The sequence below is a fragment of the Phodopus roborovskii genome, unplaced genomic scaffold (assembly GCF_943737965.1).
Source record: "Phodopus roborovskii unplaced genomic scaffold, PHOROB, whole genome shotgun sequence".
Lineage (NCBI taxonomy): Eukaryota > Metazoa > Chordata > Mammalia > Rodentia > Cricetidae > Phodopus > Phodopus roborovskii.
In genome coordinates, this window is record NW_026126571.1 from 11,456,850 (window position 1) to 11,481,587 (window position 24,738).

General features: G+C 39.6%; 1 protein-coding gene and 2 gene segments (V, D, J or C); all 3 read left to right on the forward strand.

Moving 5' to 3' along the window:
* LOC127235735 (ribose-5-phosphate isomerase) overlaps positions 1-24,738 on the forward strand; it is an 877,486-nt gene that overhangs the window by 113,554 nt on the left and 739,194 nt on the right. The gene's annotated exons all lie outside the window — the stretch shown is intronic.
* On the forward strand, positions 4,949-5,487 carry LOC127235834 (Ig kappa chain V-III region MOPC 63-like). The segment is given in 2 exon segments: positions 4,949-5,022; positions 5,159-5,487. Coding segments are annotated over 2 exon segments (378 nt in total).
* Positions 16,813-17,500, forward strand: LOC127235835 (immunoglobulin kappa variable 4-1-like). The segment is given in 2 exon segments: positions 16,813-16,894; positions 17,094-17,500. Coding segments are annotated over 2 exon segments (456 nt in total).

Here is a 24,738-nt window from a genome sequence, read left to right on the forward strand (position 1 = left end):
TTATGGCTATTACAAATAATGCTTCTATGAAAATAGTTGAACAGATGTCCCTGGTATGAATGTGCATCCTTTGGGTATATGCCTAAGAGTGGAATTGATGAATCTTGAGATAGACTGGTTCTCATTTTTCTGAAGAACTGTCAAACTGATTTCTAAAGTGGGTGTACAAGTTTACACTCCCACCATCAGTGTAGGAGTGTTCCTCTTTCTCCACATCTGCTCCAGCATAAACTGTCATTGGTGTTTTTGATTTTAGCCATTCTGACAGGAGTTAAGATCATACCTCAGAGTTGTTTTGATTTGCATTTCCCTGAAGGCTCAGGCTGTTGAACATTTTATTAACTGTCTTTCAGCCATTTTAGATTTCTTTATTGAGAATTCTCCATTTAGTTCTGTACCCCACTTTTTAATTGGATTATTTTGTGTTTTGGTTACTAGCTTCTTGAGTTCTTTGTATATTTTTAAGATCAGTCCTCTGTCAGATGTGGGATTGGTGAAGATCTTTTCCCATTCTGTGGGCTGCTGTTTTGTCTGTTGTCTGTGTCCTTTGCCTTACAGAAGCTTCTCAGTTTCAGGAGGTCTCATTTATTAATTGTTGATCTCAGTGTCAGTGCTACTGGCTTCATGTTAAGGAAGTGGTCTCCCTGTGCCAATTTGCTCAGTGGTACCTCCTACTTTCTCTTCTAAGAGGTTCAGTGTGGCTGAGTTTATGTGGAGCTCTTTGATCCACTTGGACTGAAGTTTTGTGCATGGCGATAGCTACAGGTCTATCTGCAATCTCCTACATGTCTGCATCCAGTTATGCCAGCACCATTTGTTGAAGATGCTTTTTTTCCCCATTGTATAGTTTTAGCTTCTTTGTCAAAAATCCTGTGTTTGTAGTTCTGTGGGATAATATCGGGGTCTTCAATTCGATTTCATTGGTCTACCTGTCTGTTTTTGTGGGAATACCAAGCTGTTTTCATGACTGTAGCAGAGTTTGAAGTCAGGGATGGTGATGCCTTCAGAAGTTCCTGGATTGTTTTGGCTATCCTGGGTTTTCTGTTTTTCCATATAAAGTTGAGTATTTTTCCTTTCAAGATCTGTGAAGAATTGTGCTGGGATTTTGATGGTGATTGCATTGAATCTTCAGATTGCTTTTGGTAAGATTGCAATTTTTTTTTTTTACTATGTTTATCCTACCTATCCAAGAGCATGGAAGTTCTTTCCATTTTCTGGTATCTTCTTTAATTTCTTTCTTTAATGACTCAAAGTTCTTGTCCCATAGGTATTTCACCTGTGTTGTTAGAGTTACTCCAAGACATTTTATGTTGTTTATGGCTATTGTAAAGGGTGATGTTTCTCTGATTTCTTTCTCAGCCCCTTTATTGTCTGTATTTGTAGGACTACTGACTTTTTTGAGTTAATCTTGTATTATGCCACTTTGTTGAATGTGTTTATCAACTGTAGGAGTGGCAGGTAGAAATCTTTGGGTCACTTATGTAAACTATCATATCATCTGCAAATAGTGACAGTTTGACTTCTTCCTTTCCAATTTGTATCTCCTCGATCTCCTTTTGTTGTCTTATTGCTCTAGCAAGAACTTCAAATGCAATATTGAAGAGATATGGAGGGAGTGGACAGCCTTGTCTTTTTCCTGATTTTAGAGAAATGCACTGAGTTTCTCTCTGTTTATTTTGATGTTGGCAGTCAGTTTGCTGTATATTGCCTTTATTATGTTTAGGAATGTTCCTGTTATTCCTGATCTCTCCAAGATCTTTATTAGGATAATGTTGAATTTTGTCAAAGGCTTCTTCAGTCTCTAGTGAGAAGATCATGTGGTTTTTCTTTTTCAGTTTGTGTATGTGGTGGATTACATTGATGGGTTTTTGTATGTTGAACCATCATTGCACCTCTGGGATTAAGCCTACTTGATCATGGTGGATGATTTTTCTGATGTGTTTGTTCTTGGATTTGATTTGCATCAATGTTCAACAGGGAGACTGATCTGTAGTTCTTTTTCTTAGTTATGTCTTTGTGTGGTTTGGGTCCAAAGTAATTGCATTTTGTAAAAAGGGTTTGGAAATGATCCTTCTGCCTCTATTGTGTGGAACAATTTGAGATGTATTGGTATTATCTCTTCTTTGAATTCTCAGTAGTATTTTTAGGTTAGTCACTGCTATAGGCATTTGTAGTTGCTTCCACATGGATTCTTGTTTGGCTTCTTCCAGAAGTTCTGCACCACCATTGTGCTAGCATATTATATAGGCAGGGCAGATCCTAGATCAGAATTTTTGTGTCTGGTTTGGTGTGTTCGGTGTTTTATTGGTGTGAAAAGACAGCGCGGCCATGGCAAATCTTATGGAGGACATATTTAATTGGGGTGGCTTACTTCCAGTTTCAGAGCTTCATTCCATTATCATCATAACCAGGGGCATGGCAATGTGCAGGTAGAAGTAGCGCTGAAGTATTAGAAAGTCCTACACCTTGCAAAGAACAGGAAGTTGACTGATAGTCACAGTGAGGAAAGTTTGAGCAAAAGAGACTTTAAAGTCTGCCCCACACTGACATACTTCCTCCAAGAAAGCTACAGTTTTTAATAGTGCCACTCCCTTTAGGCTCCATTTTTTTTTTCAAGCCAACATAATTTGTAGCCTGCTAAGTACCTTCCCAAGGCAAAGAGAATGGAACTTAAGGATGTGGGCTCCATATAGGCACCAGCCTGACATCTTCATGTTCAATGAATTCTGGTGTTATCCTCCATACAATGTCAGTTTGCAGAGAGCAACCGTTTGTCTTAGAAACAGCCTAGATTTGGGAATTTCAGCGGGTCTTTTCTTGGCCAACAACTCAATTGAATGCAACTTAGCCCGGCCACTGGAATATTCATCTGACTACAAAAGACAGCTGGTTGAGACTCTATCCTCTGTTGCTAGGAGCCCTCATTAGGATTATCTTCATAGTTTTCAGGAAGTTTCAACTACTCTAAGATTCCATATAATTCCTAAGTGCCCCTTCTAATCTAGCTATCTCTCCCTGTACTATTCCCTTCATCCCATCTCCCTAGTAGTTGACCCCCTCCTGTCCTGACCTACCATTGTTCCACCTCTAAAGTCTAGTCAATTTCCCCCATCCAGGGAGATCCTTGACATCCTCCACCCATCTCTTTCCCTAACCTCTCTGGGTCTACAGATTGTAGTTTGGTTATAATTAACTCAACAGCTAGTATTCCCTTATAAGGGAATTTATACCACATTTACCTTTTTGGTACTGAAAACTCACTCAGGGTTTTTTCTAGTTCCATCCATTTGCTGATACTTGCAACTCTGACTCTGGTAAAATGAAATCTCAAAGTTGTTTTGGTTTGCATTTCTTTAACTGCTAGAAATGGTAAAGTTTAAAGGTGTTACTTAGCAATTTTTACTTCTACTTTTGAGAATACTCTTTTTCAGATCACAAGCTAATTTTTGAATGAGCTATTTGGGTTTGTTATATATATATATATAAATATATATATATAAATATATATATAAATATATATATATATATATATTTTTTTTTTTACTCTTTTGTACTTTTTTACTCTTTTTTTACTCTGTTTTTTTTTTTACTCTTTTGTTTTTTACTCTTTGTTCTGTTTATTAATTCTCTGTTAGAGAATCTTAGCTGGCAAAAAGTTTTCTTCTTGTCTGTGGGCCTCCTCTTAACCTGATTGGTATTTTCTTCAGCAATCTAGAAACTTTTTTTGTTTTATTATGTTCTTTTTGTTAATAGTTGACTTAGTTTTTGGGTAACTGAATTTCTAATCAAAAGATGATTTCTCTATAGCAATATCATGTAAGGGCCTGTCTTTTTTTTCTTCTAGAAGATTTATTTATTTATTTATTTATTTATATATTTATATATTTTTTCAATACAGGGTTTGTCTGTATAGCTCAGGTTGTTCTGAAACTTGCTTTGTAGACCAGGCTGACTTTGGAGCAGAGATCTATCTTCCTCTACCTCCTGAGTGCTGGGATTAAAGGAATGTGTCACCACCATCTAGATAAGTTTCTAGTTTTGAACTTAGGTCTTTGACCATTTGAAGTCACTTTTGTGGAAGGTGATAGATATAGGTCTAATTTCATTATTACACACATCCACACCCCCTCCCACATACACTGAGCAGAAAGATAGCACAGTTTTGAGCTTTACTAGCTTGTCAAGTTGGTTGAAAATTAATTTGTTTTACTCAACTTATATTTCTAGAGATCTTGCTTAAAATTTTGTTCATTTTGAAAAGATGACATCTTGTCAAATAAAAAATACAAATAATCTGTGTTACAATATATCAAGTCACATGCAACCAGTTGGCCAATTATTGTAGTCATAATATTGTTTCCACTTTTTATCATTTATTTTTTTGATTTCATAATGTACTTACAGCATTTCCCCTTTTCCTCCTCTTGCTCAAATCCTCCCATATACTCTTTCTATTTTTTTCAAATTAAAGGACTTCTTTCCATTAAGTTTTGTTACATCTATTTATCTTTCTATCTATCATCTATTCTTCAAATTAGAACATCCAGGAAGTAATTCTTTTTGCCTTACTGTATTTTTTTTGTTATGATTTTTGATTTTTTTTGAGAGAGAGAATGACATAAAGAAAAGGAGGGGATTGTTAAGTAAGATGACTAGGGAGTAGGAAGGATGTAGAAGACTTTGGGAAAGGGAAAACATGATCAGAATACATTATATAAAATTATTTTAAAGAAATGGAGTGACGATTCAATCAGGCAGTCATGAAATCCCCGAGGACGTGCTTGAGCTGCTCTGTGAATGGTTTTTCAACCTCAGCTACCACTGAAACAAGAGTAGGTTGTCCCTCCAAGCAATAGGTTTACTGAGCTGCTTTGCATGCTGCATCAATAGCCAATGGTCCAGGCTGCTCAAAGCATCTTTAAGGGCAGCTTGTTAGTGACTGAAGACTGAAAGCTCTAGTTCAGTTCTCAGAGATGAAGCCATCTGCTTTCTTCCTATTGATTCTGCTGCTCTGGGTACCGGGTGAGAAGGTGCAGGGAAGTGTTGGGAGCACATACTGTTTCACATGCCTCTGGGATGTTGGTCTTTGGAGTCACATGTCTCACAGTGAGATGGTTTCAGTGCATCTGCAATAGTGATTTTGTGTTTATCATTCCAGGTTCCACTGGGGACACTGTGCTGACCCAGTCTCCAGCTTCTCTGTCTGTGTCTCTTGGAGAAAAAGCCATCATTTCTTGCAAGTCCAGTGAGAGTGTCAATAGATTTGGCACAAATCTTATGCACTGGTATCAAAAGAAGCCAGGACAGCCTCTCAAACTCCTGATCTACAATGAATTCCAACTAGTATCTGGGATTCCTTCCAGGTTCAGTGGTGGTAAGGTTGCATTAGACTTCACCCTTACCATCCACCCTGTGGAAGCTGATGATATTGCAACCTATTATTGTCATCAAGGACTAGATCGTCCTCCCACAGCCCTCTATGTCTAAGCAAAAACCTCCTGGGTTTGCTGCATGCTAAGGCTCAGCCCTCAGTATATTTCCCTTGAGACACCTCAACTAGGGTCTGTGTAAAGCTTGTTAGAAAAAGGAAGGAATCTACAAAACAGAAAATTCTTTTGCTCATGAGAACATTTGTTTCCCCTGACTATCTTATAACTAAGTAATTTTGTTACTAATGAATGCTGTCCCAGCTTACTATTTTTTCAAACACCTTTTTTAGATTTAATAATTTTTTTTTACTCAGACAATTATTAAAAAACATCAAGGAAGCTTTTTCTAGTCTTTACATAAAAATACCTTTAAATATTAAACATTGTTAATGATCTAATTTCTAAATACTGCTTAATATTCTTAACTTAGATTTATTTGTTTTGTTTTTGAAGTGTTATAACCACATTCTGCTAGAAAGTTGAGGCAACTCTTCCTACTTTTCTGAAATTTTTTCTCATGGAACACAAAGAAGGATGTCTTTCACATATTGGAAAACACTAATGTATGAGTAAGTATATTCATATAGGTCCATAGGTAGTGCTTTTCCACAGATAGGGCTGTGTAGGAACCCATTGGAAATGCACTCCATGAAGAGGATGACCTAGTTTGAAGGGTCCTCTAAAACAAAGAGATACCTCCAATCCTCAAAGGTGGTCCTGGCAGTCTAAGTAAGCATGTAAGAATGAAGAGAACATCCTCAGGAGCTTTAAGCTCATGGCAACTTCCTTAACTAATAAAGGTAGTCTTTCTGGAAAGACCCAACTGTTGTCAACATATTAGTTAGCTTCAGGGGGCATTCATGGATCCATAATATAGCAAGACCACCACAAGATCTGTCACCTTTTCCTTATTCCAAGTTATAGCCAGGGTAATTTAAAGTACATGGAAACATCAAGCATCTCCAACATAAGGATTGAGGAGCCAAGAAGTCTCAATATCTCAGCAAGTCAGAGAACTACAAGCTGCAAAACCTCACTGCCCATCTAAAAAGAGAAGGTGTCCTTGACATTCTGTCTTTCCAACTGTGTTTGTAATGACATCTGAACTTTTAAGTCCTACGTGCATGGCAGTCATCATGGTTGAATAGGATCAAATCAGCAGGAGTAGCTTCCCTCACCAAAGTTGCAACCCTTCCTATCTGTGTCCCATCTTTGTGTTTCCTCTATGCTTAGGGCTGACTGGCTGCATCAAGGTTTGGGCCCTAGTCCAATTCATAAATGAAGTTGTAAATGGCCTCTTGTGCCAATTTAATGTTAATTTCATAAGGATAAGGAGAGGTGCTTGTCTTTTGGAATCATATGCTTTCCCCTAGTTGGTTCAGAAGTTATTTATGGCTATATCTGTCCGTCTTCTCATAATGAAGATCTAGATTTTTTTCTAAACAGAGAACAAGTAAATACAGTTGTCTAATAAATTGGAAGAAAAAGACAGTACCATTTAAGGGGCTTTGTTCAAGGAGAAAGACTCTCTTGTGTCTGTTCTAGCAGTCAAGAAAAGAATTCTGATGTTGGGAATCTTCTCAGGGGATGATCATACGGGTGGAATGATGGGTGCCCCAGTTTTGGTAACAGAGAAATTCTCCATTTGTTGTCCCCTTACCTCTACCTAGCTTATTTACTTACTTTCTGACTCAGTCATGAGACATGGAGGAGAAAACCATACCCCATTAAGAAGTGTAAGTGGTTTTTAACCACAGTTCTCTTACTCGAGACACCAGTAAGGAAACCAGAAAGGAGATCTGAGAGCAAAAAAAGCAAAGATGTCCCCACCCTTCTGCTGCTGACAGATCTCACTGAGTGATGATAACCCTGGATTTCAATAGTCTCATGTCTAGGATCAGTGGGTGGATCCAATCTAGAGTAGCCAATGTTTATGAACTTCTTCCTGTAGAGCCAAGGATCTCTGAAGCTCCAGGGACTTACTTGACAGTGAAGCAGCCTCTCTACAGAAGGGTTCTTTACACCAAGGAGATCATGTCACAATGAAGTCATGTCCCCCTTGTGTCCGTATCTCAGCACTGTAATTTATTTTCCCACTCATCACGTTCCCCGCTCATTGCCACCCAGGACAATACTGATAGCTGGGTATATGACAGAGAGGGTAGTAGACCCCACCCAGTATGCTCACTCACTCCAAAGCTAAATGTGGTCAGCAGAAGATTCTTGCATGCAAAGGAGGGAGGTTACTGGTTTGAGGGTAGACCTGTTGTCCACCAGAGGGATGGGAATAAAAAACAACCTTACGCACATGAGTCAAACTATTTACCCCTGCTCCCTGTGCATATAACAGACAGTACCTAATTTTTAAGGACACCAAGTTTCTCTAGTACTTCATCCTTTCTCCCTTTGAATGGGAACCTTGTGTGCTCCATTATTTATTTTCACTACATCTATAATAGTTTTCACTTTATTATATTGAAAAATACAAGTTATTTTAAAATTTTCGTTTTCTCCTTCATTAATATTGTATATACCTTCAATTCATTTATTGGGATGTCAGTTTTCATTTTAAGGAAGGAGGTTGAAGATCCCTACCATGACATCATTGGGTCATTGGCAAATATAGTTGAAGAAATCAGGATGAATTATGACACATGACAGCTATTATGGGGGTCAGATTCAGTGGCCTTATTTTTGAGGGCTTTGAGTATATCTATAATTTGTGCATTTTAGCATTCTGGTATTCATTGAGGGACATCCTGCTGACCCAGTCTCCAGGTCCCTTGGCTATGTGTCCAGGGCAGAGGGCAACCATGTCCTGCAGGGCTGGGCAGAATGTCAGTTAATGTAACAATTCTAAAACTCCTGATCTATGCTGCAGCTAATTTGGAATTTGAGACTTCACTGTGGGTCTGGGACAGTCTTCATCCTCACCATCCATCCTGTGGAGGCTGATGATGCTCAACCTATTACTATCAGCAGAGGGAGGAGTTTCCTCCGACAGTGCTCCAGGGTTAAATAAAACCCGGTGCTGCTGTTCACTGAGACATACTCTCTCGCTGTCTTTCTCTTACCTCTGACATCTTAACTACACAGCTCCGGGCTTGTCTGGAAAACATCTCAAATGATGACAAAGCTATTATAAACTGGTTTACATGAGTGTCCTATCCCATATGCTTTATAATTTAATGATTTTGCAACAAAATATAGACCTTTATGATTGTTTCTTAATTATTATGTTGGATGATTTTACCCCTCTTCCCCCATCTCCCTGACTACATCTCTGCCTATTTCTCCTACCCTCCGTATTCCACCTCTGGTTCTCCCATCACTTAGAGTTTACTCTTACTTTCAAAAGGTTTAAAAAAAAACATTTAAAAAAAGGCTTTGTGTTTAAAAAAGATAGTAAATATAAAATACATCACTGGAAAAAAAATCGTGTTAACCAAAGGTATTTATTGTGGTGTGTGTGTGTGTATGTGTGTGTGTGTGTGTGTGTGTGTGTGTGTGTGTGTCAGAGGCCAACTTGCAGGAGTTAGTTCCTTCTCTCCATGAGGTGTGCTCTGGGAATAAAATTGAGGTCATCAGTCTTTGCTGTAAGTGCCTTTTATGGTACTGGCTGAGCAATTTTGCCATTCTGAAGTTCTATTTCCTTTTCCTCCTTTATTTTATTTTGTTTTACAGTGTGTGTGTGTGTGTGTGTGTGTGTGTGTGTGTGTGTGTGTGTGTGTATGCGTGCGTGTGTGTTTGAAGTGGGGTATGTATGAGTGACTGCCTATAGCAGGTAGAAAAGGGAATCAGATCCCATGGAGCTGGAGGTACAGGAGATTGTAAACTAGTTGATGTGGGTGTTGGGAGCCAGTCTGGGGTCCCCTGCAGCCGCAGGAAGCAGTTGGGACCACTGCCTAATTAGGTGTTTTATAGAGTGCATAAATGCTTTGCCGTAGGACATTGTAAAGTTAATGGAAGCGTTGCTCTTCATCATTTAAGCTGAAGAGAGCTTTGAGAGGTTAAGACCGTCAGGGAATCTTTCAGATGCAGGCTTGCCTCCTCACCCCAGCGTTTTATTCTCCTGTTGCTGTTGTGTGTGTGTGCGCGCCTCACAGACAGCCTGCTGTGGTTACTTGGAAACGTAAGGCTGTGCTGCAGCTACCTTTCTGCTTTGGCTCCCATGTCTGTATCTCTGTGTCCGTCCCCAGATTAAGTCTTAAGTCTTTACTGATTAGCATTTTGTTTTTTATCAAGTATTCATTTCTTTTGTATGTGTGGTCAAAGAGTTCCTGACAATTCTTTCTTCATTCTTGGTGTATAAGTGTACAAGCTGTGAGTGTGCACGTGACTCAGAGTGCACGTGGAGATCAGAGAACAAATTTCAGGTGCTGAGTGCTGATCCTGAAATCTCACTTTGTTTGAGGCAGGGTCTCTTATCTGCTGCCATTGTGAACTTTTGGAGATTTCCTGTCTCTGTTTCCCAACTTTGAGTATGAGTGCTGGGACCCCAGATGCTTGAAGCATCTCATTTGTCCATATGTGAGTACCAGGATCCAGCATCTCATTTGTCCATATGTGAGTACCAGGATCCAGCATCTCATTTGTCTACATGTGAGTACCAGGATCCAGCATCTCATTTGTCTACATGTGAGTACCAGGATCCAGCATCTCATTTGTCTATATGTGAGTACCAGGATCCAGCATCTCATTTGTCCATATGTGAGTACCAGGATCCAGCATCTCATTTGTCTATATGTGAGTACCAGGATCCAGCATCTCATTTGTCTACATGTGAGTACCAGGATCCAGCATCTCATTTGTCCATATGTGAGTACCAGGATCCAGCATCTCATTTGTCCATATGTGAGTACCAGGATCCAGCATCTCATTTGTCCATATGTGAGTACCAGGATCCAGCATCTCATTTGTCCATATATGAGTACCAGGGTCCAGACTCAGGTCATAAAACTGAACAGCATTTTACTCACTGAGCCATTTTCCAAGCCAGGGCCTGTTCCATTGAACACTTTGTCTATTGTTGTTTCTGATAGGGTAGTTCTTCCTTGTTTCCCCCCAATACATATTATTATTTAGACCTCTTTATAAATGCCAGATTGCCCTGGAAGTCATTGTAAAGCCCAGATTTTATTTTTGAATTGGGATATTCATAGTTTCTCCTCCTGAGTGCTGGGATTAGACCTGACTCACTATGCCCAACTCCTTTCCACTTTTTAATCACTCTAACTGGGAAGTTACAGTCACAGTCATGACAAGTTTAAAAAAAAATACGTGTCACTCTAGCCTTGGAAACTTTGGGCTTCTACATGCTTTACAAATGTTTCTAGAAAGCTCCATATCACTGTTTTTGTAGTATTTGACTCAGCATGAATCACATTGTGTACTTCCAAGTTTACACACATACATTTTCACGAGAAATTGTGTTGTGTTAATTTTCTATTGCTCACAATAAGGTGATACAAAGTAAGTGATAATAAAAGTCACTTACACTCATAAATTGGCAAGGTGTAGCTATATCTTATCCTCCAGGTCTTATGATTGAGTCAGAAAACAGAACGCAAAATTAATTATATAGAGACAATGAGCCACAAGTGGAAAATCTGTCTGTTATTAGGACCTGAGCAGACAAGTAGAAACTTTCCACCTGAAGGATCTCAACACTTATCTTAGTTTTGATTCTGTTGCTGAGACTAAACATCCTGACCAAAAGAAGTTTAGAAGAGAAAAGGGTTTGCTTGGTTTATACTTCTGGTTATTGAGGTCATCTGGTCATTCAGGTCATTGAGGGGAAATTAAGGCAAGAACTCAAGCAGATTGGCACATCACAGCCAAGTCAGAAACGGAAAGCAATGAGTGAAATCCGCGCTGCCTGCTTGCTTACTGCTTCTACCCTTCATTCTTGTACAGTTCATGGTGCCATCCAAGAAATGGTGCTGCCTGCACTTGGGGTGCCTTTTGGCCTCATTACAAACCAGGACAGTCTGTCATAGAAATGCCCACATACCAACCTCAGCTAGATAATTCTTTTTTTCCTCATGTATCTCTAGGGGAAATTAACAAAGTAAGAGGTGGATTTGACAGGGAAAGAGGATCACCACTTGGCTAAGCTTTCTCAGGTAACCCCATCTGAACACAAAAATAAAAACATTCCATGGGCCAGGCAGGGTGTTTCTCAGGTAAAATTTCCAAAAACCAGGTATTTTTTTCCCCTCCAAATTCTTACACATTAGTTTCAGGGTTTTTGTCCTTGTCAGGCTCTCTGTAACTAGTGTACATTTTCTTCATTTGAAATATATCTCTGTATAAGAGTACAAGCTGATCCTACATTCCAAACAGCTGGACAAAACAGCCCTACAGACTACAGCTAGGATATCTGAATCTTCTTCGAATCCCCCAAGACAGCGCCCCTTACCAGCAGGAAGTAGTTTGGAAAGAACGACACCCAAATTCCCAAATATTGTGTATAAATGTTTGTTTTCATTTAATTGGACTTTGTTATATAAAATTAAATAAAAAAATTGTAAATAAAAAAAATTAAAAAAAATTATGTGGTGAGACTTAGGTATGGAGTATTTTGTAGTTATAGCTACTTTACTGGTCTCTAAAACTCTGTATTACAAGTGGTTGTAGATTTCTGGACATTACCTTATTGCCAGATTTTTTTTTTAAACCTACATTGGCTCCCTCTACTAAGGTATCTATTTGCTTGCTCTCCTCTATTCCTCCCCTGACTCAGTCTTCCTGGTCCCTTTTGTTTTCCGCCCCCTCCTCTTATCCCTAATTTCTTCCCCTTTCCCTACTCGGTTTCCCAGATTCCTCAGGAGATCTGGCCCCTTCCCCCTTCTTAGGGGGACCATGTATTTCTCTCTTAGGGTTCCCCTTGTTTCCTAGTTCCTCTGTTGCTTTGGATTTAGGCTCTATGTATCTATCCAGTTTTTATGTAAGTCAAATCAGTAACACTTACATGTAAATTTAAACATTTAAACCCTATTGAACCCAGGGAGATATGATATTGATATTTACATGTTATGAATAATGGTAGGTGACTAAACTATTGTTTTTATCAGAGAAGAAAACTTTGTATATTAAAAGACTGCAATGAATAATATAACATGCAGTAGTAGTGGTAAATCTGAACCCATGCCTCAGTTGCAGTGTTCCAGATGTGTTGGCATGCATAGTCAAAAGTGTGCATGTTTAGTGTTCAGAATTAAGGCTGCAGAGAAATTAAAAAATGCAATAGAGGTCCATGCTTCCAGAACACCTTAAATTAACTCTTCATCTGCTTTTAATTTATTTTTGGTTGATGTGCTTTTATATATTTTATTGTTGGCAATTTTTGTTTTATTGCTGACGGGATCTGTTAAGTGACCCACAGTTTTAGCACCTGGGCTCTAGGATATGAACTTCTGGAAAAGGGGAAAATTTTGTCAGTGTTGGGCTTCAGTGTTGAATTACAGCATGCCTTCCTGAGGAGTTCTTGAGTTTGCACTCTCATCTTCTGATTTTGGTTTATCATATGACTCTTTTTATTCTCTAATGTTTGGAAGGTTATTTGGCGGACATTTACAATGGCATTAAAAGCTATTTTAATATTATATTTAAATGAGGAACTGTGGGCCTGTCTACCTCCTGGTGGATGCCCAGCCCAGAAACTGCAGCTCAGGAGTTTGCAGTGCTGTCTATTGACTTAGGACAGGAGTGGATTCAGTGCTCTGCAAATTCATAAAGTTTGGTAAATCATTGGTTCAGAATTTTCCACTTTTGCTCACTCATTTTCCTTCTTTACCCTTCCTTTTTATTCATCCACTATCTTTTTTCTGCTCTCTTTTTATTGTTAAATTTACCCTTTGTCTATTGATACTGAACCAATCAGAGACCCCAGCTGGATCCCTCATAGATCAGGGGCTGTGGAGATTGAACTGGTTTATGTAGAAGTCAAGCTAAATGGCTGTTTCCATCACTGTAGAAGAGGTTCTGACTAGAGCTGAGGAGATGAAGACTGACACTTCAAAGCTGACTGAGAAAGTGTAGTTTGGATAATCTCAGTATCTCCAGTGGTTCTTAAGCAAATAGGAAAGACATTCACCTGGGAAAGAAATTCTATGTCATATTCAATATGGCCATCTGTTTAATAATTTAACATTTCTGTGACTTACAAACTAAAAGTATTCAATTTTAAAACAGAGCCAAGGTTTGCAAACCATGCTCTAGGATTTGCTCACATCATCTCATTCCTTCCATGTGACAATCTTCATCAGAACACAGGTTCTTGTCAAACTCTCTGAAGATCACAGGTCCTGTATTTGTACTTGGTGTAGTGCACTGAGTCACATGCAGGGCAGCAGCATCCCAACGATCATCATGCATCCCTGTTTACCTTATTTCTGTCTTCTGTCCTTGCCACGGATCCAGAGCATCAGTAGCCCCAGAAGCTGAGTAGGGAACCTCATTTGAGAAGCTGAACTAAGGATTCCAGACCATTTAAAGCAAGGCTGCAGCTGATCTTTATCTCATACTTGCAAGGGAGACTCAGAGAACAATATTCAAAAGAGCTAAGTGATATAAATATCTTTTATATTTGCAAGAAACCAGTAGACATAAAAAATCCATGTTTCTTGAAGTAGTCTGCAAAAAAATGATGAATATCTGAGATCTGTGGGGAAAACAGTGTACATATAATATATAAGGAAGTTAAAAAAAGTAGGTATCAAATGACTAAGTAATCTTCCTGGTCGCACATGTTTTCCTTTCCTCCCCCCTCGTTTTCTCCTACTTCTCTCTCCATTCGCTGCCCCCCCCACTTCCCCTGAGCTCTGGGGGACTTGTCCCTTCCCAGTTCTGTGAGGGACTTTATATGAATCTCTTAGAATACACCTTGTATCCTAGTTCCTCTGGTAGTGTGAATTATAGGCTGGTGATCCTTTGATCTAGGTCTAAAATCCATATATGAGTGAGTACATACTGTGTTCCTCTTTTTGTGACTGGGTTACCTCATTCAGGATAGTTTATTCAAGTGCCATCCACTTGCCTGCGAATTTCAAGATACCATTATTTTTTTCTGCAGAGTAGTATTCCATTGTGTAGACGTGCCACATCTTCATTATCCATTCTTCAATTGAGGGGCATCTAGGTTGCTTCTAGGTTCTTGCTATTACAAATATTGCTGCCATGAACATAGTTGAATAGATATCTTTGTTGCATGGATGTGAATCTTTTGGGTATATGCCCAAGAGGGGGATTGCCGGGTCCTGTGGTAAACTAATTCCCATTTTCCTGAAAGTAGTCCAATTAAAACTGAGTCAGAGATCTACATAGAAAATTCTTAACAGGAAACTAAAATAGCTGAGAAAAACTTAAATGTTTAATATCCTTAGCTATCAGGGAACTGCAAATGATATCCTATGTTATACCTGTCAGAATGGCTAAAGCAAATAACACACATAACAGCTCATTCTAGTAAGATATTCAGCAAGGGGAACACTCCTCCTTTGCAAGTAGGAATGCACGGGGTTTGTGGGATTTTCATGGGACGTCCTTGGCCAAAAAAATAAACAGGACATCCATTTTGGAAGTCAATATGGCGGTTCCTCAGAAAGTTGAGAATTAATCTACTTCCAGACTCAGCTGTAGAACCCTTGTACATATACCCAAAGGATGCTCCATCTCATCACGAGGATAGTTGTTTAACCATGTTCATGATTATTCACAATAACTGAAACAGGAAGCAACCTTGACTTGCCTGAGCAGAAGATAAAGACATTGTGGTACATTTACATAATGGAATATTACTCATCTGTTAATAAAAATGACTTCATAAAATTTGCAGGCAAATAGATGGAACTAAACATTTCATCCTGAATGAGGTAATCCAGACCTAGGAGGATAATGTAATATGTATTTGCCTATAAGTAGATATTAATTATTAAGCAAATGATACTAAGCTACCATGCATCGGCTGAGAGAAGTTAGGTAAAGAGGAAAGTCTAGGACAAATGCAAGCATCTCCGTGGGAAGAGGAAACAGAAAAGCTTTTACGGGTGGCCTGTGGGGTAGGTGTTGACAGGAGCAGGGAAATCAGGTCTGGGGGGAAATGGGTTGGAGGCAGAGAGAATTCAGAGAGTGATTGTTTGAACTGGATGGGGCCATTGGGGATGGGTGTAAATCTAATGCAGTGTAAATTTTCTGGAATCTATGAAGTTTATCCTAATGAGGACTTCCAGAACTGGGGGATACTTAGTATCATCTGGCCATCTCTTTTAGCTACATGAGGCTGCTAGTGGCATCACTAGGCTACTAGTTTTTTGGCCAAGGATGTCCCATGAAAATCCCACAAAACCCATGCTGTTGCTAAGACAAAAGTTTGTCTCTGTAAATGAGAGTGGAACTCCATTGCCATAACTCATCGAGAAAGGAGAAGTCAAGTTGTTGTCTACAACATTACTAACCGCCATGTTCTAAAGTCTATGACATGCAAAGGTACTCTGCAGGCTACCAAAAGAAAAAAAAAAAAAAGTCGTGGCAGGAAATCTGTTGCTCTGGCATAGAGAATTAGAAACTAGGCCTAACACCCACTGCCTCACACCTGGCCTCGCTCAAGAAAGTTAGCCCCTAGGCCTAATTAATCTTTTGTTTTGAAGATACCCTTTGTTTCTCTTGCCATCCTATGTGAATCTTGTCCAAGAGTTTCCCAAGGATACACAAAGCTGAAGCAAAACGTTGGGAAACTCGGAAACCTGTGGTACCTGACGAATGGAGACTTTGCGCTTGGCGCTGTACTTTTGGAAGCCCCATTCAAGTTATTCTGAGCATATGGTAATCAACTGGCTAAAGTTCAAATATTGAGAAAAAACGCTCAGGGCAAGAAGAAAGAACTTCAGTCCATTGAGGCTGGAGCCCCAAAGACTAAGTTTATCCTGGAGTGTTTCTGAGTCTTCTTTCCATGGACCCATGTGACCCACACTGGCACTGTAATATCCAGGACAAAACAACAGAAAACTTTGATTCACAGTCTGTTCTGTCTGCAAAATATGATAGGACAGTGGTCGTGGTCGTGGTTGTGGTAATTTGAGGCTGTAATATTTCTGAACACATCATTTCCCCAGGATTATCACTCTGAGGTAGCTCTCTTACTATTTCTGCAAATATCACCTCTTTTAAATATGTCTTGGATTTTAACCAAAGCTTTTATTAGAGAACCTAGTAAGCCAGTATCTGTCAGTGATACCAACAGTATATGTGCCTGTTGATTTGCAACAGCCACTCTCACACAACTGCCCCGGCATCTGCTTTTGTATTTGCTGGGTGATTTGCATGCCCCCAGCAAACCCAGCCCAGCTGCTCAGATTTTATTAACCAGGCCTTGATAGTGAGAGCTGAGCAGCTTCACACAGGCAGGGCGAGCAAGATGGAGTCACAGACCCAGGTCCTCATGTCCCTGTTGCTCTGGGTGTCTGGTGAGAAATTTCAAAGTTTTAAAGTATTTTCAGTCACTTCTTTGTATAAAAGAAATTCATAATTTGTGCCAAAGTGTAATATTTTTATGCAACAAAACTCTGACAATATGGCACTACAAAAATATTAAATGACAAATCTGATCTGCATTAAATTCTGTTTTTTTAAAATAATACATGATTATTGGTTTTCTGATCGCAGGTGCCTGTGCAGATATCGTGATGACCCAGTCCCCATCCTCCCTGGCTGTGTCAGCAGGAGAGAAGATCACCATCAGCTGCAGGTCCAGTCAGAGCCTTTTATCTGGTGGCACAAACTACTTGAACTGGTACCAGCAGAAACCAGGGCAGGCTCCTAAACTGCTGATCTATTTTGCATCTAATCGAGATACTGGGGTCCCTGACCGCTTCGTAGGCAGTGGGTCTGGGACAGATTTCACTCTCACCATCAGCAGTGTCCAGGCTGAGGACCTGGGGGATTATTACTGTCAGCAGCATTATAGTACTCCTCCCACAGTGCTTCAGCCTCCAGCAAAAACCTCCTCTGAGAGTCTCACCAGCTGCCTGCACCACACAGCCCTGGACCTCACACTTCCCCCTTCTGCCTGAGAGTCCAGACAGTAATAAAGACATTTGCAGAGCTCAGCATATATAATGGGTTCTACTTCTCCTATGACTTTTGGTATGAAAAATCTTTATACAAAAGTGCAAAGGAGCACTCAGTATCACTCTCCTCCTTCTGCAACACATCACCACAAACCCTGATGTTTGAATATGAGGAACTTATCATTTTATAGTTCTGGAGTTCTGGTGTCCAACATAAGACTCTGTGGTCTGAAGTGATGACAATGACAAACTTTATTTTGGTTTGGAAGCTCTAGGAGAGGGTTTTTCCTGCCTTTTCTAGATCCTTGAGTGCTTTCTTACTTACTGATACTGGTGCTCAGTTCTTCCGGTTTTGTTTTCCTTTCCATGTGTTATTTTAACTTTTGTTATATTTTAGGTAATTGCCTGCATCTGTGTGTATGCATGTACACACAGAAATGTGCCATATTCTCAGAGGTCGAGGATACTTGAAATTATCCCTTTTATATTTGGGTTCTGGGGATCATGCTCAGGTTTGTTATTAGGCTTGTTGGCAAATGTCTTTGTCATCTCACTGATTATTTTTATTTCATTTTAAATATTTATTATTTTTCTTATTTTACATATCAATCCCAGTTACCTCTCCCTCCTCCCTCCCATACCTCCCGACCTCCCTCCCATCCCACCACCCCCTCAGGGAGGGTGATGTCTTCCAGGAGGGATCACCTAAATCTGCCCCTTCCTCCTGCCTCTAGGCTAAGTGAGTATCCCTTCATGGGGAATGTGCACCAAAGTCCTTTCATGCGCCAGGGATGAATCCTGGTTCTACTGTCAGAGGTCCCTCAGACTGCCAGGCCTCCTAACTGAGACCCAGGTTCAGGGAGGGGGACTGAGTCTGTCCAATGCTGGTTTCCAAGCTATCAGCCTTGGGGGGTCCATGAACTCCTCCTTGTTAGGATCAGCTGTCTCTGTGGGTTTCTGTAGCCTAGACTAGACCACTTTTCTTATCACTCCCCCCTCTCTGCAACTGGATTCCTGGAGTTGGGCTCAGTGTTTAGCTGTGGGTGTCTGCTTCTGTTTCCATCAGCTACTAGATGAGGGCTCCATGATGGCATATAAATTTGTTATCAATCTCATTATTAAGCAAGAGCATTCAAGGTAGCCTTTCCACTGTTGTGCAGACTGTTAGTTGGAGTCATACTTGTAGGTCTCTGGATAATTCTCTAGAGTCAGAGTTTTTTTAAAACCTATAATGGCCCCTCTATTATTCAAAGACAAAGCTACATTTTCACAATGCAAATACACAAATCCAGCCATACAGAAAGTTATGGAAGGAAAACTCCAAACCAAGGAAGTTAACTACACTCAGAAAGAAATAGGCAATAGATAATCCCACTTCACCAGAACCCACAAGAAAAAGTGTGGCAAATATACTCACAATTCCACTGCCAAAAACAAACCTAAAACAAAACAAGAATTAATAATCAATGGTCCTTACTTTCCCCCAACATTAATGGTCTTAACCTGCCTATAAAAAAGCACAGGCTAACAGAATGGATACTAAGACAGAATCCATCCTTCTGCTGCATACAAGAAACACATCTAAGATTCAAAGATAGACATTACCTCAGGGCAAAAGTTTTGGGAAAGATCTTCCAATGAAATGGACCCAAGAAGCAAGCAGGTATAGTATTCTATATCTAACAAATTAGACTTCAAACAAAATCAATCAAAGGAGATGAAGAAGGTCATGAATATTCATCACAGGAAAAGTCCATCAGTACAAAGTCTCAATTCTGAACATCTATGCTGCAAATACAAAGGCACCCACATTCTTAAAAGAAACACTACTAAAACTCAAAGCTCACATAAAACCTCAGTCACTCATAGTGTGAGACTTCACCACCCCACTCTCACCACTAGACAGGACCAGTCAGAAACTTAACAAAGAAACAGAAGAAGTAACAAAATTTATGTCCAAATTGGGTTTTACAGACATCTATAGAACATTCTATCCAAACACAAAAGAATAACCTTCTGCTCAGTTCCACATGGAACATTCTCTAAAATTGACCACATACTAAGCAACATAATAAACCTCAACAGATGCAAAAAAAAAAATTGGAATACTCCCATGGATCTTATCAGACTACCATGCTTTAAGGTTGGAATTCAACAACAAAACAAATTGTAGAAACCCTACAAACTCATGGAAACTGAACAATGCAAAACTGCACCATTCCTGGGTCAAGGAAGAAATAAAAAAAGAAAATAAAGATTTCCTACAATTCAACAAGAATGAAGACACAACATACCCAAACTTATGGGACACTTTGAAAGCAATGCTACAAGGGAAGTTCATTGCACTATGTGCTCATATGAAGAAAATGGAGGGTAGTCACATTAGAGAATTAACAGCACAACTGAAACCCTTAGAACAACAAGAACAAACTCACCCCAGAGGAGTAGATGCCAGGAAATAATCAATTTGAGGGCTGAAATCAATAAAGTAGAAACCAGGGAAGCAATACAAAGAATCAATGTAACAAAGAGTTGGAGTATTTTTTTGAGAAAATCAACAAGAAAGACAAACCTTTATCCAAACTAACCAAAAAGCAGAGAGAGAGAACATGGAAGTCAACAAACTCAGAAATGAAAAGGGTGATATAACAACAGACAATGAGGAAATCCAGAGAATTTTCAGGTCACATTTTGAAAACCTGTACTCTACAAGATTTGAAAATTCAAAGGAAATGTTCAAATTTCTGGATAGTTATCACTTACCAAAATTAAATAAAGAACAGATAAACAACTTAAATGGACCTATAAGCCCTAATGAAATAGAAGCAGGCATCAAAAGCCTCCCACCCAAAAAAAGCCCAGGGCAAGATGGCTTAAGTGCAGAATTCTATCAGAAATTCAAAGAAGAGCTAATAACAATACTCCTCAAATTGTTCTACACAATAGAAGCAGAATGTTATTTACCAAACTCTTTTCATGAGGATAAAATAGTCTTGGTACCCAAGCCACACAAAGACATAAGAAAGAGAACTACAGAACAATATTCCTTATGAACATTGATGCAAAATATTCAATATAATACTGGCAAACTGCATCTAAGAATACATCTGAGAAATCACCCACCATGACCAAGCAGGCTTCATACCATGGATGCAGGGATGGTTCAACATAGGAAAATCTATCATTGTGATCCACCATATAAACAAACTGAAAAAGAAAAAAACTCATGATCATCTCAGTAGATGCTGAAAAAGCCTTTGACAAAATTCAACACCCTTTCATGATAAAGGTCTTGGAGAGATCAGGGATAACAGGAAAATACTTAATCATAATAAAAGCAATATACAGTAAACCAACAGCCAACATCAAACTGAATGGAGAGAAGCTTAAGGCGATCCCTTTAAAATCAGGAACAAGACCTCTCTCTTGTTCTCTTCAATATTGCACTTGAAGTTCTAGCTAAAGCAATAAGACACCAAAAGGAGAACAAGGGGATACAAATTGGAAAGGAAGAAGTCAAACTTTCACTATTTGCAGATGATATGATAGTTTATGTAAATGACCTCCCCCCAAAAAAAACTACCAGGGAACTCCAGAGCTGACAAACACCTCCATCAAATTAGCAGGATAAAAGATAAACCAAAAAAAAATCAGTAACCCTACTATATAAAAAAGATAAAGGGGCTGAGAAAGAAATCAGAGAAACATCACCATTTACAATAGCCACAAACTACATAAAGTGTCTTGGGGTAATGCTTACCAAGTAAGTGAAATACTTATACAGCAAGAACTTTGTGTTTTTAAAGAAAGACGTATTATTGGATATCCCATGCTCTTGGATAGGTAGGATAAACATAGTAAAAATGTCAATCTTTTTATTTTTTTTTATTTTTTAATTAATTTATTTTTTATTTTACATGTCGATCTTACTTCCTTCTCCCTCCCTCCATCCTTCCCTCTCTCTTACCCTCTCTCCCCCCTCACATGCACCCTGACCACCCTCCTCTCCCATCCCCCACCCCAATTCTACATGTAGGGCAATGCCATCCAGGTGGGGTCATGTAAATCTGTCAAACCATTTGAAGTAGGGACTAGGACTTCTTTCCTGTCTCTAGGTTAAGGCAGTATCCCTCCATGGGAGATATGTCCTCAAGGTCCTTTTGTGTACCAGGAATACATCCTGATTCTACTGTCTGAGGTCCCTTAGACTGCTCAGTCCTTCTGGCTGAGACCCATATACAGGGGGGCCCGAGTCAGTCCCATGCTGGATTTCCAGCTATCAGTCTGGGGGCCCGTTAGCTCCTCCTTGTTCAGGTCAGCTGTCTCTATGTGTTTCAGCAACCTGGTCTTGTCCTCTCCCTCTGCATCTGGATTCTAGTTCAACTCAGTGTTTAGGTATGGGTGTTTGCTTCTGTTTCCAGCAGGTAGTAGATGAGGGTTCCATGATGGTGGATAAGTTAGTTGTTGATCTCACTATCTGGGAAGGGCATTTGCCAAATGCAATCTACAGATTCAATGCAATACCTGTCAAAATCCCAGCACAATTCTTCACTGAACTTGAAAGGATAATACTCAACTTTATGTGGAAAAACAAAAGACCCAGGATAGCCAAAACAACCCTGTATAATAAAGGAGCTTCGGGAGGTATCCTCATCCCTGACTCCAAGCTCTACTACAGAGCTATAGTTCTGGAAACAGTTTGATATTGAGACAAAAATGGACAGGTAGACCAACGGAATTGAATAAAAATTCCTGATATTAACCCACACACCTATGAACACCCGAGTTTTGACAAAACAGCTAAAACTATATAATGGAAGAAGGAAAGCATCTTCAACAAATGGTGCTGGCACAATTGGATGATGGTGTGTAGAAGAGTGCAGATAGACCCATGTCTATTGCCATACACAAAACTTAAGTCCAAATGGATCAAAGACCTCAACATAAATTCAGCCACAGTGAACCTCTTAGAAGAGAAAGTGGGAGGTATCCTTTAACAACTTGGTACAGGAAACTGCTTCCTGAACATAACTCCAAGATCACAGACACTGAGATTGACAATTAATAAATGGGACCTCTTCAAACTGAGAAGCTGTTGTAAGGCAAAGGACACAGTTGACAAGACCAAGTGGCAAAGACCAACTGGGAAAATATCTTCACTAATCCCACAGCTGACAGGGCTGATCTCCAAAATATACAAAGAACTTAAGAAACTATTCACCAAAACACCAAATAACCCTATTAAAAAGTGGGGTACAGACCTGAATAGAGAATTCTCAATAGAGGAATCCAAGATGGCTGAAAGATACTTAAGAAAATGCTCAACATTTTTAGCCATCAGAGAATGAAAATAAAAACAATTCTGAGATCCCATCTCACCCAGAATGGCTAAGTTTAGAAATACCAAGGGCAGCTTATACTGGATTGGATGTGGGGAAAGGGGAAGACTCCTCCACTGTTGGTGGGAGTGCAAACTTGTACAGCCATTTTGGAGATCAGTATGGCAGTTCCTCACAAAAATGGGACTCAATCTACCACAGGACCTGGCAATTTTGCTCTTAGGCATATGCCCAAATGATCCACATCATGCAACAATAACATGTGTTCAACTTGTTCATAGCAGCATTATTTGTAATATGAAGAATCTGGAAGCAACCTAGATGCCCCTAAACTGACCAATGAATAAAGAAGATGGTGCACATTTACACAATGGAATACTACTCAGCAGGAAAACAAAACAAAACAACAATGACAAAAAAACAAACAAACAATAAAAAACAATGGAATCTTGAAATTCACATGCAAATGTATGAAACTTGAGCAACCCATCCTGAGTGAGGTACCCCAGTCACAAAAAGAAGAACATGGTGTGTACTCATTCATGTATGGATTTTAGACATAGAGCAAAGGATAACCAGACTATAATTCACACTGCCAGAGAAACTAGGATACAAGGAGGAATTTAAAAGTTTCATTCAAGGTCCCTCACAGAAGGGGAAAGGAACAAGATCTCCTGTGCATATTGGAATTTGAGGGGGGGGGGTTCATGACAGTGAGTGGAAAGGGAGCTAGGAGTAAAGGAAGGGGAAGAGAAGAGAGCATCAGGGACTAGGAAGATTGTGTCTGGGGAGAAAAAGACAAGAGCAGAGAGAGAGAGAGAGAGAGAGAGAGAGAGAGAGAGAGAGAGAGAGAGAGAGAGAGAGATACCATAAAAGAGGAAGACATTATAGGCTGAACTCCTGGAATCCAGATTCCAGATGGAATCCAGATGCAAAGAGGGAGGAGTGATAAGAAAATGGGGACAAGACCAGGCTACAGAAACCCACAGAGACAGCTGACCTGAACAAGGGGGAGCTAATGGACCCCCAGACTGATATCTGGGAAACCAGCATTGGACTGACCCAGACCCCCTGAACATGGGTCTCAGTTAGAAGGCCTGGGCAGTCTAAGGGACCTCTGACAGTGGCACCAGGATGTATCCCTGGTGCACAAAAGGATTTTGGGAGCACATTCTCCATGGTGGAATACTCCCTTAACCTATTGGCAGTAGGCAGGGCCTCTTCTCTCCTCCAAATGACTTGACATATTTTGTTGATCCCTCCTGGAATGTATCACCCTCCCTGTTGAGTGTGGGGGGAAATGGGATGGGAGAGGGATTGGGGGCATAGGAGGGAGAGGGAACTGTGATTGATATGTAAAATAAGAAAAATAATATTTATAATAAAAAGAACAATAGGTATAGGAGAAAGTGAAGAAACCCAACTCAAAGTGCAGAAAATACATTCAACAAAATCATAGAAGAAAACTTTCCTAAGCTAAGGAAAGATATGCCAATGAAATTACAAGACACTTACAGAACACCACATGTAGTGGAGCACAAAATGTCCCCTCACCACATAATAAGCAAAACACCAAACATACAGAGTAAAAAAAATATAGGCTAAGTAACATATAAAGGCAAACCTATCAGAATTACACTTGATGTCTCCATGGAAATTCTGAAGGCCAGAAGGTCCTAGATAGCTATTCTGTCAACATGAAGAGGTTATATATGCCAGCTCAGACTACTGTACACAGTAAAGCTTTCATTCACTATTGATGGAGAAACCAAGATATTCCTTGACAAAACCAGATTTAAATAATACTTATCAATTAATTCAGCCCCACAGAAAGTTCTGGAAGGAAAACTCCAATCCAAGGAAGTTAACTACACTCACAATGCCATAGGAAATAGATAAACC